At 51.8% G+C, this 15,005-nt stretch overlaps 1 protein-coding gene and 1 pseudogene across 1 annotated transcript; both read right to left on the bottom strand.

The window, feature by feature from the left end:
- Positions 1-217: 217 nt before the first annotated feature.
- Positions 218-3,740, bottom strand: LOC123828150 (class I histocompatibility antigen, B alpha chain-like). The gene is made up of 7 exons (XM_045852796.1): positions 3,616-3,740; positions 3,108-3,458; positions 2,580-2,846; positions 1,721-1,996; positions 1,521-1,631; positions 1,057-1,089; positions 218-947 (listed from the first exon to the last, which is right to left on the bottom strand). The coding sequence occupies exons 1-7, from the start codon at positions 3,677-3,679 to the stop codon at positions 787-789; spliced, it is 1,263 nt and encodes a 420-aa protein (XP_045708752.1). The 5' UTR covers positions 3,680-3,740; the 3' UTR covers positions 218-786.
- A 4,404-nt stretch (positions 3,741-8,144) lies between these two features.
- Positions 8,145-11,795, bottom strand: LOC123828152 (annotated as a pseudogene).
- Positions 11,796-15,005: the final 3,210 nt, after the last annotated feature.

Raw genomic sequence — 15,005 nt, forward strand, 5'->3', positions numbered from 1 at the left:
TTTCTTTCAAAAATCAATTTATTGATTGATTTTAGAGAGAGATGGAGGGAGATGGGGGGAGGGAGAGAGAGAGAAAAATTGATTGGTGGTCCCACTACTTCCTACATTCATCGGTAGACTTTTGCAGGGCTGCTGACTTGGGATCAACCCTGCGACCTTGGCATATTGGGACGATGCTCCAAGCACAATGATTTAATTAAAAACCACACCACAATCATTTAACTAAAAACTAAAATAATTTAATTTTTACAAAACAAGGGTACAATATATATAAAAGAAAAAAAGAAAAAGAAACAACAAACACCCAAAAGATGGGGGCTGTGGGCCAGACCCAGGCCTGAGCCCAGGCTGATGCAGCCACAGAAAGTCCTCACTGAGCACAGTCCTGGAGCCACCAGAAGGCCCAGGTGACCCTCAAGTCCCTAAAATCCCAGGTCCTGGGGGGACAAGTTTCTCCGGAAGCACCATGGACAAAGGAGCAACAAAGATGATCCAGTCAAAGGATGACCAGGATGGGGATGGCTTCACCCTACCTCTGCTAGGACAGGGTAGTCCCCAGGGCAGAGGACACAGGTCCCTATGGGGAGGGTAGCATGGTGACCAGCTCCTCACTGATGCTGATAAGAAGACACATTCTGATGCCAGTTGCAGAAACAGCAGTCAGGGTCGCTTAAAGTCCCAAGGGGAAGCTGCAATGACTATTTAGTACAAAGTCCTGGACAAGGCAGCTCTGTCGCACTGGGAAAGAAAGTTGTCATGAAGAAATTCAGGTCAATTTCAGAAGTGTCACATTTTCCTGTAGCTCACCACATGCTCAGAATGTCCCATTCTGAGAGAACCAAAAACTTCGCTGGGCCTCCTGGTCACAATGCCTGTTACTTCCTGCCTCAGAGTTTCACCCTTAAGAGCTGGGAGACACTCATCAGAGCCCTGGACACTGTTGTTGCCTGGGGAAGACACAACAGCAGACTTAGGGGGTGGGGAGTGCTCCTCACAGACTCCAGCCCACACTCTCCCAAGAGTCCCAGACGTTACCTCCCCAACACCCAGACTTACAGGCAGTCTGAGTGTAGTTCTCCCTGCCTCTGCCTGTGGGAAGAAAACATTCTGTGAGAAGTCAGGGGGAAGGCTGGGTCCCTTGACGCTAAAGGAGCCCCACATTCCTGAAGCACAGAGAAGTTTCCAGAACTGTGACTGAATACCAGGTTGAGATCAGGAAATATAGGGACAATACATGTGCCAGGAATGGACCAACCATCTGTGTGGATGTCTGTCCTCAGCAGGGAGCTTCCCCTCTGACCTGGGACACCTGGGAATCAGTCCCCATCACTAGAATCATCAGGTGATAAATGTGTCCCTCACTTTCCCATGGGCCTCACTAAAGAGTCAGTGTTAGGAAATAGGCCCCAGATGGACAAGCACCCGTGTGGGGATACGATGCCCATTAACGAGGCAGAGCACACTTCCACTTGGGCTTGGCCCCCGGGGGGACAGGAAACTCAGCCCCACCCCTTGCCCACCTGAGCTCTTCCTCCTCCACAGCACAGCTCCAGCAGCCACAGCTCCAAGGAGACCCAGGGCAGCAGCAATGCCCACAAAGATGATGGTGATGGAGGTCTGAGGAGGGGGTTCTGTGAGGGGAGGGTGAGAAGTCAACCTCAGGCCTGAGTCCTGACCCTGCTCAGGGACACCCTGAGGAGAGGCTCTGTCCCCTCCTCACCCCATCTCAGGGTCAGGGGCTCAGGCAGCCCCTGGTGATGCACATGGCACGTGTATCTCTGCTCCTCTCCAGGGGGCACAGCCACAGCTGCCCACTTCTGAAAGGTTCCATCCCCTGCAGGCCTGGTGTCCACTAGCTCCATGTCCTCAGTCAGGTCTTTCCCTTCACGCTGCCAGGTCAGGGTGATGTCCGCAGGGTAGAAGCCCAGGGCCCAGCACTTCAGGGTGACCTCGTGGTCAGAGATGGGGTGGTGGGTCACGTGTGTCTTTGGATGGTCTGAGGGGAGGGTGAGAAAATTCCGAATCTTTGCATGCTCATGGGACACTCCAGCAGTGCTCATGTGACCACCCTGAGAGTGGACAGAACAATGGGGTTGGGGGAAGGGAGCACACCACCCAGACACCAGCCTGGGCAAAGGCACCTGGAATAATCTCTTATTTTTTTGGATAATCTCCTATTTCCTTGGAAAGTTCCAGAATCAGAGTGAGAACCTAGGGTAGGAGTGTGCAGGTGTCTAAGGGGAGACACAGTCTCAGGTGGGAGCTGATGACTCAGAAAAGCCACAGTCAGGCCTCCAGAGAGGGTCTCAGCCTGAGAACCAGGGAGAGTGTCCTGGTGCACCAGGTGCTGCAGGGTGTGAGGGAACTGCTGTGGGGTGTTTCAGGGAGAGGCTGGGCCCCTTACTGTCCTTCAGCGAAAGCTGGTCTCACGGGTGAGTCACAAAAGAAGGAGACCTGGGGGACTCTTCCCTGTCCTGAGCTGGAGCGACATTCTGACACTGCCCCATTTTCCTCCTCTCCTTGTAGAAAGCTGCCCCAGCCCACAGGTCCCCTCTTCAGGGAGGCCTGTGCCTAGGTACCTGCTAGGAGCAGAGTCTCCCTCCCCTTCTCCAGGATCAGGCGGAGCCAGCGCACGCACTTTTCCTGCAGGTAGGCTCTCCTTCGTTCCACATCGGGGACCTGCACAATTTTGCTCCAGCTGATTCCTGCCGCTGCAGTCCAGGAGCGCAGGTCCTCGGTCAGGGAGACGTAGTCGGCGCCGTCGTAGGCGAAGTGATTGTACCCATGGAGGAAGCGCCCGTCTGACCCCACCACGCTTCCACTCAGTTCCTGGAAGGTGTGAGACCCTGACCCCGCCCCCAGGTTGGCGGGGGTCATTAGACCCGCCCCGAGAACAGGTGTGTCGGGGACCCGACCCGTCTGTGCCCTTCAACTGTGATTGAAGCTAACAAGAAAATGAAACTGCATCAACATCCTCCCGGGGTCCTCCCTCACTGGGGGCAGGGAGGGTCCAGCAGCCTCGTGTGGGCGCTCCGACCCGGAATCCGGGCGACCCAGGCAGGCCCGTGGGGATGGGGGTGGTGCCCAGACCCGGGGCGCCTGCTCACCGTCCTCGCTCTGGTTGTAGTGGGCGCACAGCTTGTTCAGGTTCGCACTGCTCATCTGTTCGTAGTGCTGGATTTTGAGCATGTAGTCGTCCCAAAACTGTCGATGCTCCGCCTCCCCGCGCCGCCACTCCATCAACAGCGTCACCAACCCCGCGGCTGCCAGCTTCAGCCTGGGACCCTTGGCGTCACTGTCGTACCGCACCATCTCGGTGTCGTCCACGTAGCCAGCGCCCATGTAGCGGTTCTTCTCACGGCCCGGGCGGTACACGGTGGTGGTGAGAATTCTCAGGCTGTGGGTGCCCGGGGACTGGAAGGATGCGCGTCTCTGGTCCGAGGTCGGGCCTGCAGGGGCTGGGGAACAGCGGGACCGAAAAGGGGGGGAGGGGCAGGTGTGAGTCCAGGAGGGAGTCGGTGATCTGGTTCTTGGCTGGGGTTCTGCAGACGCGCCCCCGCCGGGTCCCCTCACTCCTGCCCCACAGAGGCCGTTCCCTCCCGACCCCGCACTCACCAGCCCCAGCCTCGGTCAGGGCCAGGGCCCCCGAGAGCAGCAGGAGCAGGGCTCCCGCCCCCATGACCCCAACCGGAGCGTCTAGGGAGGTGAGTTTCGGTTCTCGGTGAGGTTTTACACCCGGAACCACGGTGACGCTGATTGGCTGCTCTTTAACTCTTTTACCCAATGGGAGCGAGAATATTTGAGTCTTCAGGTCTGGGGACCCGGGACTCTGCCACGAGCCCTCTTCCTGCACAAAGAACCCTCTGCGCACCCCCCGCCCCCACGCTATGCTGGACGGCCTGCTGCAGTCAGGCTATGTAAACAGAGGAAGTGGTTATGGGTTCTCCTTTATCTATTGATGTTCCTCATTCCTCTGACTCTTTACTGACCTTTCATTGCACTCAACACGTCTCTGTGCGTCAATTGGCTTCTTAGGAAAGTGTTTGATCTCTGCACCTGATGTCACTTTAACTGGGTGTGATCACCTTAACCCTGCACCTGTTACCCCCTTTGCAGCATGAAGACAGTGTGTTGTGCTGACTGACCACCTACTGGTTTCTAGGAGTGATGTACAGGAAATTCCTACTGATGCTGCTGCTTTAACCTGGTTACAGAGGGATGTTATCTGAAGGATGAACAGGGACATTACTGAGAGAGACATGCAGTAACTTCCATGGTGGACGCAATTGAGAGCTCTCACCGACTGGAAATGAAATCTGCCCAGCACGCTGAACCCATTGCTCTAACTCAGGCTTGTCACCTGGACGAAGATCCAGTAGCCAAGGTTTGCACTGAGAGTCATGTGCACCTGGTGTATCTGTGACTGTGGATGATGGGGAAGTGGGGAGGCCTCCTCACTTCCTCAGGGCAGCGCACAAAGAAGAAGAAAGAGCCACCAAAATGAAATGTGACATATATACCTGGTGGGAACACTCAACAAGAAAAGAAGACGAGGTGTTTTGAACCAGTGGGAAAATCGGAACAAGCGTGTAGATAGAGCGGTCGAGTTGCATCGACGCTGGTTTTGTACATCGAAGGGCGGTGCAGATGTGGTGTGACAGTGTCTGGGAAACCACGCCCTGGGCTTCAGATGCGCACACGGTGCTCTCACGCGATGAAAACGTACTAATAATGAGAACAATTCAGAACAACAGTGGACAAGTCAAAAACAGCAAAGCGTTACCAGTTGTAGTATCTGGGGAAGGGGGACATTATGTATATTTGAAATGATTTCAAATCAAGTATTTTAAAAGTAAAAATCATTTGTGGACATTGAATTACTTTTTAAGATGAGTTTCATTGGTGCTAAATACATTTTTTTGTTGGTCACATTTTACTCTCTTTTGAAAATGAAAGTAGTTTGTATGATTTTATAAGAGAAACTGTAGGTGAAATAAAGATAATTTTATGTAAATAAACATGGAAACACATCACCTAGACAAAACCTGCACTAAAAAAAAAAGCTAAGGAATGTTCTTTATAGTATATATGAATAACACATTTACATGAAATATGGTAATTTACAGAACTAGCCATCCTGGGGATACATGGGTAATCTACACTTCTATTCCATTTCTTATTTTCTGGAAGAGCTCACTAGCTCATGATGGTAGAAATCATATTTGTTGTGGGTAATAACAGAATAAAAATACATGAAATTAGTTTCTCAAAGCATTTGAGGAGGTATACAGAAATAGGTAGAATTCTTACATAATCTTTGAAATGGTCAACAGCAGTCCTAACTACACTATACTACTTTGGAAATGCATTTTAAATGGCTACCACAACCACGGAAAAAGATATAACTTAACACCAGTAACTAACATAAGATATTAAAAACACCAGATTGCCACAAAAGGAAAAAAAAAGCATAAAAAGCAAACAAAGTCCCCACTTCTATATTTCATTAACTAAACTAAAAATTCTATTAACAAATCGATAAATGGCAGCTTTGAGGCATCTTAATAGCACCTCATCCATTCAATCAACAAACTTCACAAAAGGTCGACTGTGTAAAACAAAACAAAACTTCAACCCTGGCTCCGTGGCTCAGTTTATTGGAGTGTCCTCCCTACACCAAAGGGCTGTGGATCAGAGTCCCAGTCAGGGCACCTACGAGGTTGTGGGTGTGGTCCTCCATCCAGGCACAGACAAGAGGCGACTGGTGAATGTTTGTCTCCCTCCCTCTCTCTGTCTCTCTCCCTTTCCCTCTCTCTCTAGAATCAGTAAACAGATCTTCAAGTGAGAATTTTTAAAAATCTTCCCAAGTCAAAAGTAGCACCTCATTGGAATGACCCTTATTTTATGTGTAGCATGCCAGAGTATGGGAGAGATATGAAAAAATACACAAAATAATGTAGAAAGCACATCTCCATTCCTAGGATTGTCTTCATCGAGGGGATAAAATTTGCATAGTTTTTTGGACAAGTATTGCCCACATTGACATTGAAATGAAATTTATGGAAACAGTTCAATGTTACTAAAGAAAGGAGATTCCCTTCAACAGCTGCCCTGGTCAGTGGGGAAACATAATTTCCTATAATTTTATGGATCTTTATCAAGGTGATCATACTCTGGACTGACTTGAAGATCTTCCAGTGAAGCACCAGTTTCAAACTGAGCTTCTAAGGTCATTACAGATTTTACATAATAAATGGTACTGAAGACATAATTCCTGAATCGAGTGGTTATGGTTACTATTGAAGCCGTCTTCTGTATATTTACTGTCTCATCTGTGGTTTTGACAGCTCAAGAGCACACCTAGGAGTTCTAGGAACCTGAGGACCAGCAGGGAGGAGCTGACTGGGTAAACAGGAAACCAGAACCTGAGCCTCTGCATCAACCACAGATGAGAGTGTAAAAAGGCAGTGATGTGAGTGTAAACATGGAATTCAGCACGTAGGAGGTGACACAGGTGTCCACCAGCATCAGGACGGTGTGGGTGACTCTGGTCTCCAGAACGCATTGGTGGTGGCTGCGGGGGTGTGAATGTGCTGCAGACTCTCGTGGTGTCTGTGCAGAGGAAGCACCATGGAGACGCTGAACCAGGCCGTAAGGACAATGAACGTGGCATCAGGACATGACCACAAAAATGGCAGTGCCTGCACTGGATTTCGAGGGTGAAACGAAACACTCCCCTTTGCTGTTGGTATCGTTTTGATGGTTCAGGGGAGCAGTGACGTGCAGCAGCCCTGCTGACATCCCGCAGGCACCTGCCCTGTCCCAGACTCTAACCGCACACGTCAGTTACTCCATCTCTCCTGTGCGGGGCGCTTACCTGCGCGGCTCGGTGTGGGACGTTTGCCTATAGCCCCAGTGAGCCTCACAGACCCGCGCACCCCCTTCCACAGACCCCGCGGACTCCAATCACACCTCCTGGGGTTGCCTCCGGTGTGCAGGTCCTTCAACGTCTTCACCCCCCCTCCCACCAGCGCGGCCCAAGTGCCTCCCTAGGGGTGGGGGTGGGGGACACAGAGACAACTGCAGTGGGCGTGGTGGTCGCACCAGCTGCTGAACCTTCTGTGGGGCACAGAGACGGACCACGCAGGTGAGGGGCTTCATGAACACCCACCCTGCACAGACAGGATGGTGGTCAGCAGCCCTGCGAGGTCACACTTGGGACAGTGCCACACCGGGAGTCAGAACCCGCTGGCAGACTGAGCTGGGCTCTCAGGGAACGGGCCTCCCAACTACGCTGGCCCCCGTAGCGGAGTGGAGCGTGGAGACCGGTGGGCAGGCCACTCCCCGCCCCTGGGACACACCTCTGCCAGTGGTTCCTGGAGAAAAGGGAACGGTGGACCCTGGGCACAGCCCTGCTGTCCTACAAGTGTCAGAGGTCCCGTCCTCTCGTGTCTGAGCCCTTGTGCTCCACTAGCCTCCACATCCTACCTGGGACTTATCAGCACTGTGACTCAGCGTGACACGCGTGACGTGGGGACACCAGGGACTGACGGAGACCTAAGCACGCAGGGTGTAACTCTGCACAGGTGAGCACAGCTGCCCGGTTGTAGTTCCCACCTCCTGGGAGGAGGACATGGTCCTGCAGGCTGAGCTCGTCCTGTGCAGAGGGATATGGGGGTCGGGAAAGGGCGGTGGACAGCAGGAAGCACCTGCGGCTGGGGAGGGAGACCTCGCGTGGGGGAAGGGCCAGGGCTCTCTCTGCAACCCTTCTGCAAGACTCTCAGCCTGCTCACCAAAGCCCCGCCTTCCTGGTCTGAGCACCTGCCAGGGCCCCACCTCCTACCACCAACTTGTGTGGGGCTACAATTTTTTTTCAAAGAGCAATTTATTGTTTTCAGACTAAGTTGGGGGGAGACGGGGGTGGGGAAAAGAGAGAGACGTCGATTGGTTGTCCCACTTATTCATACAGTCATTGGTATGGCCCCTGACAAGGGGTCAAACCTGAAATCTTGGAATATTGGGATGATGCTCCAACCACAATAAACTTAATAAAAAACTAACAGTAATAATTTAGGGGAGTGGGCAGGGCACAATGAGGGTAAATGTGGGACACCAGTAATTGAACAATTAATAAAAAAACATAATAATTTAACACTGCAATAATTTAATGTATAAAAACCAAGGATAGGTATAATATCTACAAAAACCAACAAAGAACAAATATACAAAAGACAGGGGCTGAGGGCCAGATCCAGCCAGAGCCCAAGCTGATGCGGCCACAGGAAGCCCTCACTGAGCACAGTCCTGGAGCCACGACAAGGCCCAGGTGACGCTCAAGTCCCTGGGACCCCAGGTCCTGGTGGGACAAGGTTCTCCTGAAGCAGCAAGGACAAAGGAGCAACAAAGACGACCCTGACGAGGAATGACCATGTCAGAGCCCACAACACATGGAGTTTGACTGGGCTCTGGCTGTGCCCTGCTCCTCACAGCCTCTCCCGTCCCCACCTGCGACAGACTCAGTACCCAGATTCTAGAAGGTTCCCAGGTTCTCAGTCATTGATCTCTTGCATTGTAGGTTGTTCTGCATTTAACCCATTGACCCTTCATAGCAAGAAATTTAAAAAAAAATTCATAACCAGATACTGATTTCCAACTGGGAAACAGGCCATTAAGTCAGTGGAACAGGGAATGAGAACCATGATGGGGACTCTGCTAGGACAGGACAGTCCCCAGAGGAGAGGACACAGATCCCTGTGGGGAGAGTGGCCTGGGCACCAGCCCCTCACTGACACTGATAAGAACACAGGCACATTCCGATGCCGGTTGCAGAAACAGCAGACAGGGATCCTGAAAGTCCCAAGGGGAGGCTGCAATGACTGCTTTAGCACCAAGTCCCCTATAAGGCAGCTCTGTCACACTGAAAAGAAAGTTATTGTGAACAAATTCAGGTCAGTCTCAGAAGTGGTCACATTCTCCCACAGCCCACCGCATGGTCAGAATGTTCCACTCTGAGAATCCCCAAAATGCATTTGTGCCCCTTGGTTCAAATATCCCCAGTTCCTGTCCATGGAGCCTCACCATTAGGAGCTGTGAGAGACACATCAATGCCCTGGGCACTGTCACTGCCTGGAGAAGACACAACAGCAGAGTTATGGGGTGGAAGAGCCCCCCAACCCCAGATCCAGCCCACACTCTCTCAAGGGTCCCAGATGTCACCTCCCCAACACCCAGACTTACAGGCAGCCTGAGCGTAGCTCTCCCTGCCTCTACCTGTGGGAAGAAAACATTTTGTGAGAAGTCAGGGGGAAGGCTGTGTCCTGTGACCCTAAAGGATTCCCACACTCCTAAAGCACAGGGAAGGTTCCAGAACTGTGACTGAACACCCAGGATAGGATCAGGAAATATGGGAAAAGTGCATGTTCCAGGACTGGACCAACAACCTGTCTGGATGTCTGTCCTCAGGAAGGACCTTCCCTTCTGACCTGGGACACCTGGTGTGCAGCTGGGAATCAGTCCCCATCGCTAGAATCATCAGGTGATAAATGTGTCCCTCACTTTCCCACGGGCCTCACTAAAGAGTCAGTGTTAGGAAATAGGCCCCAGATGGACAAGCACCCGTGTGAGGACACAATGCCCATTAAGGAGGCAGAGCACACTTCCACCTGGGCTTGACTCCCAGGGGACAGGGAACTCAGCTCCACCCTTTGCCCACCTGAGCACTTCCTCCCCCACAGCACAGCTCCAGTGACCACAGCTACAAGGAGACCCAGGGCAGCAGTGATGCCCACGATGGTGATGGTGGTCTGAGGAGGGGGGTCTGGAGGGGAAGGTGAGAGGTCAACCTCAGGCCTGAGTCCTGACTCTGCTCAGGGACACCCTGAGGAGAGGCTCTGTGCCCACACCCCCTCCTCACCCCATCTCAGGGTCAGGGGCTCAGGCAGCCCCAGGTGCTGCACATGGCACATGTATCTCTGCTCCTCTCCAGGGGGCACTGCCACAGCTGCCCACGTCTGGAAGGTCCCGTCCCCTGCAGGCCTGGTCTCCCACAAGCTCCATGTCCTGGGTCAGGTCCTCCCCTTCACGCTGCCAGGTCAGAGTGATGTTCTCAGGGTAGAAGCCCAGGGCTCAGCACTTCAGGGTGACCTCATGGTCAGAGATGGGGTGGTGGGTCACGTGTGTCTTTGGAGGGTCTGAGGGGAGGGTGAGAAAATTCAGGAACTCTGCATGGTCATCAGACACTCCAGCAGTGCTCATGTGACCACCCTGAGAGTGGACAGGACAGTGAGAGTAGGGGAAGGGAGAGCAACACCCAGACACCAGCCTGGACAGAGGACTCTGGGTTAATCTCCTGTTTCTTGGAAAGTTCCAGAATCAGTGTGAGAACCTAGGGTAGGAGTGTCCAGATCTATAAGGGCAGACACAGACTCATTGAAGGCCCAGTGACTCCGTAAAGCAGGAGTCAGGCCTCCAGAGATGGTTTCAGCCCAGGAAGTGTCCTGGTGCACCAGGTGCTGCAGGGTGTGAGGGAACCACTGTCGGGTATTTCAGGGAGAGGGTGGGTCCCTCACTGTCCTTTAGAGAAAGCTGGCCCCACGGGTGAGTCACAGAAGAAGGAGACTTGGGGGATTCTTCTCTCTCCCAAGGAGGAGGGACATTCTGACACTGCTCCATTCCCCTCCTCTCCTTGTAGGAAGCCGCCCCAGCCCACAGATCCCCCCTTGGGGAGGCCTGCACCCTGGCACCTGCTCGGAGCAGCGTCTCCTTCCCCTTCTCCAGGAACTGGAGGAGCCAGTGCACGCACGTGTCCTCCAGTTCCCCCCTCCAGTAGTCCACATCAGCAACCTGCACCAACTTGCGCCAGGCGGTTTGTGCCACCTTGTCCGTTGCAGTCCAGGCGCGCAGGTCCTCTTCATGGCGAGGTAGTCGGTGCCGTCGTAGGCGAACTGACTGAACCCGCGGAGGAAGCGCCCATCCGACCTCAGGACGCAGCCGGTCATTTCCTGGAAGGTGTGTGACCCTGACCCGGCTCCAAAGTCAGTTCCCTCGAGTTACTCCCACCCGGAGGACGGTCTGCCCCAGGGCCGACTAGTCCGGACCCAACCCGCGGTCATGAAACCTAAACTGAAAATGAGCAACCTCAGGGTGAATCTCAAACTCGGAGGCTGGAGGCGATCCTGCCCAGGTCCCCGTAGCGCGTGACTCACCGTCCTCGCTCTGGTTGTAGTAGGCGCGCAGGTTGTTCACGTGCCCTCCATACATGTTTTCGTGGTTTTTGATGTCCCGCGTGTAGTCGTCCCAAAAATGTGGATGCTCCTGCTCCACCCACGGCTGTTCCAACCATGGCACCGGCGGCTTCAGCCTCGGGTTCGGGTTCGGGATGTCGCTGTCGAACCGCAGGATCTCAGTGTGGTCCACGTAGCCGACGACGATGTACCGGGGCGTCCTGCGGCCGGTCTGGACGCAGCGCTACTGCGCACAGTCAGGCTGTGAGGGCCTAGGGAGGGGGTAGGACACACGTCCTGGGTCCTAGGCGGTCGGGCTAAAGGGTCAGGAGGCGCGGGAGACGGAAAGGGGGGCGGTGATTGAGAGGAGGGGCGGGCGTCAGAGGTCGGGGGTCAGGGTGGAGGGCGCTGGAGACTCTCAGTCCTTGGGTACTGCGCCCCCCGCCGGGTCCCCTGGCTCCTGCCCCACAAAGGCCGTTCCCTCCCGACCCCGCACTCACCGGCCCAGGTCTGGGTCAGGGCCAGGGTCCCCGAGAGCAGCAGGAGCAGGGCTAGGGGCCCCATGTCCCAGACCCTGAGAGTCTGGGGAGAATTGAGTTCTGGTTGTCGGTGAGGACTTTATACTTGGAACCACGGTGAGGCTGATTGGCTGCTCTAGATTTGGGCCACCGAATGGGAATGAGAACTGCAGGAGCGTCATGTGTATCCAGGATGTAGGGCCTACATAGGTTGAAAGAGGCAGAAGGAAAATCCGCAGAGAAGTGGACTCCCCAGCACTAAGCAAGCATCTGAGCCCCAGACTCCACCAATTAGGTCCCTGGCTGAGACCCTGAGAGCCAGACCTGGGGACCCGGGACTTTGCCCGGACCCCTCCTCCTGCACGGAGGACTGTCGGTCGCACTGTCTCCCGAAGTCCTTACCCACGGGCTGTTTTATTCAAATATTTTGAATTTAGAACATCTATGCAGTCTTGCAAAAGAGTGAGAACCCCCAAAATGATTTTGTTTGTGTGGGTTATGCCTGTCAATATTTACCACAAGAGGAGAAAAAAACAGTTTGAAAAATTCATTTAAGAAAACCTTACTAACCTATGGCATGCTAACAGAAATTATGTTTTTATGAAAAACAACTGTTCCCCAAATACACGAGGTAGTGAGAAACATGTTTCTCTGTGTTAAATAGAGCTGCTGCATCTCCTGGTCTTGGTAGAGTGTCCCCATGCAGTAGGTGTCCCTGAGTGCCCAGGGCTTTTCCAACCAGAAGTTGTGGAGACCTGACCTCCTGGCACAGAAACTCTGGGCTGAGGAGCCTCATTTAGGGCTGGGATGCCTCACTCCTCAGGGGCACCTCCACAGCTGAGATACCCCTTTTGATTTTTATCAACCACATGCAAGTGTGGGACCAGGCTGCTCTGCATCTATCCCCTCCTATCCATCTCAGTGTGGCTTCTTTCATTCCCTGGCTGTAGGGCTTCTGTTCAGCTAGATTCCAGGTGGTTCTGAATGGTGGTTGTCTGTAGTGATGAAAATACTGCATTTACCTACACAGCCATCTTGACGGGAAGCTGAGATATTTTGTAAATGTTTATTTAAGGATAATGATTTAGTAAAGATAATACTTTTTAATCCCTCAGCTGTGTGGTTCTAAAGTGACGCTAATTTTGTTTTCTTGTCTGTGAGGGCTGGTGGTGAAGAATGCCTGCTAATGCAGTTGGGTGTCTCAGCCTCCATTCCTGCTAAGTTTACCTCCATGCACATGTGGGCACAGTGACAAAGCCAGGATGTCCTTAATCCTACAAAAATAGATTTGCCTCATAGATCCCATGAAAGGGTCTTAGAAACCTCAAGGGTTCCACAGAGCACAGTTTGAGAATGGTTGTTCTGGATAAACCAGGGGGAGTCTCCCCACTGGCCCCATCTTTTGCACCCTCCTCACTTCCTAGAACCCCTCTCCCTGAGGTGGGATCCCTGCTTCCCCACCCTCTGCTGAAAGCATTGCCCTGGGTTCTTCTAGAAGAAAGCTCACCTCCTAGAAATGAGATTTCAGAGAGTGTCCCCAGTCTGGGAAAGGAGATGGGGGGACAGGTGTTTCTGTTTGAATTGAGTACAGTTTGTGTCTGAAGGCACCAGACCCACAGGAAACCTAGTTTTGTTTTAGAGCAGCATAAGATGTACTCATGTCCCAGACAGAAATGTGGTGCCATCTGTCAGAGAGATGATATCGGCCCCTTCATTTTTCACAGGTCTAGTGCTGTGACTTGAGGCCCAGATAATATGAAGCGCAGTTCTTTTCAATAGAACATTCTGGAACAAGTGATTGTTCTGTGTCTGAGCATCCAAATGGCAGCCACTGGCTGCAGGTGGCTGGTATTTTTGTGAGTTCCTCTGTCCTTGTGTTTGTCTGTGTTTAGACAAAATGCAGTGTGGTGTCATTTTCTCTCACTTTGCCATGGTCTAGGGATGTCCTTGACTGATGCTGATGTTCTGTGAGAGCACATGTGTCCAACCAGAGAGTAACCCGGCCCAGCAGTGAGCACCAGGCTAACTCCCAGCAACACTGTGCCTTGCTCTGAGCGCCAGACTCATTCCAATGTTGAGGCTGCTTTTCCTTCCTTCTCTTCCTCCTCCTCCTTCTTCTTAAAAAAAGATTTTATTTTATTTTTTTAAAGAGGGGAAAGGAGAGAGAAAGAGAGGGGGAGAAACATCAACGTGTAGTTGCCTGTAGCACACCCCCTACTGGAACCTGTCCAGCAACCCAAGCATGTGCCCTAGACTGGGAATTGAACCTGCGACCCTTTGATTCATAGGCTAGCACTCAAACATTGAGCCACACTAGGCAGGACTTCCTCCTTTCTTAAATTTAATATTTAAAAATATTTACAACTCAGTCAAAAAATAAAGAATTTAAAAAACATTTAGAAAAAGAAAAAATATGAATGTAAGACAATTATATTTGTAATAAATACATGTAAACAAAAATGAGAATGTAGAATAAGAGAAACAGAAATGAAAATTAAAATCTAGAACTTTGACAAAGGTGAATGAAAATAATGAATGTATTAGAGGAGGGTGGGGAACTCATACTGTTGTAAAGGCTAAAGAGATTGAAAACTGGGACAAAACTCCTGAAGGATGCTTTTTGTAAAAGGTCTCAGCAATTTAAATATGCTTACATTTTGACACAGAAATTCCTCTTTTAGGAATTTATTCTAAGAAGATAATCACACATGTCCTCAAAAAATATTTATTCAAGGATGTTTCTTGTATTGTGGTTTTGTAAAAGCAAAAGGATGGAATGTCTCTAAATGCTTCAATCAATAGAATGATGGTAACTATGGACAGAGGATTGCTTAATGTATCTCAGGCAGTGACACCATGGGATCTACCAGAGGGTCAAGTATAATCTTCAGGGCAAACACAAGAAGCACTCAATATGGGATCCTCCAAGGGGACAGGGAAAAGGAGACTCAGAGAGGTTCGGAGGTGATGAAGGTGTGGTGAACACAGGACATTTTCTCTCACAGCCCTGGTGATTCACTTTGACTGGGTCCCTTAGCAGCTGTTGTTACTGGACAGGCCTGGGCCTGAGCGGTTCTGTCTCAGGCCAGCCTGTGGTGTGTGGTGTGTGGGTGCTTGACTTCCTCTGGATAAGATTTCACAGCCTGAGTCAGGGGATATTGAACGTATGTTTATCAAAGCTAGTGACAGTGACACTAAGGAAGAACTTAGGGTAGAAGAAGTCACTGGAGAGAGCCTAGACAGGGCTGCTCTGGTTCCTGGGAAT

The sequence above is a fragment of the Phyllostomus hastatus genome, unplaced genomic scaffold, assembly GCF_019186645.2.
Source record: "Phyllostomus hastatus isolate PE091 unplaced genomic scaffold, TTU_PhHast_1.1 phas_contig_965, whole genome shotgun sequence".
Taxonomy (NCBI): Eukaryota; Metazoa; Chordata; class Mammalia; order Chiroptera; family Phyllostomidae; genus Phyllostomus; species Phyllostomus hastatus.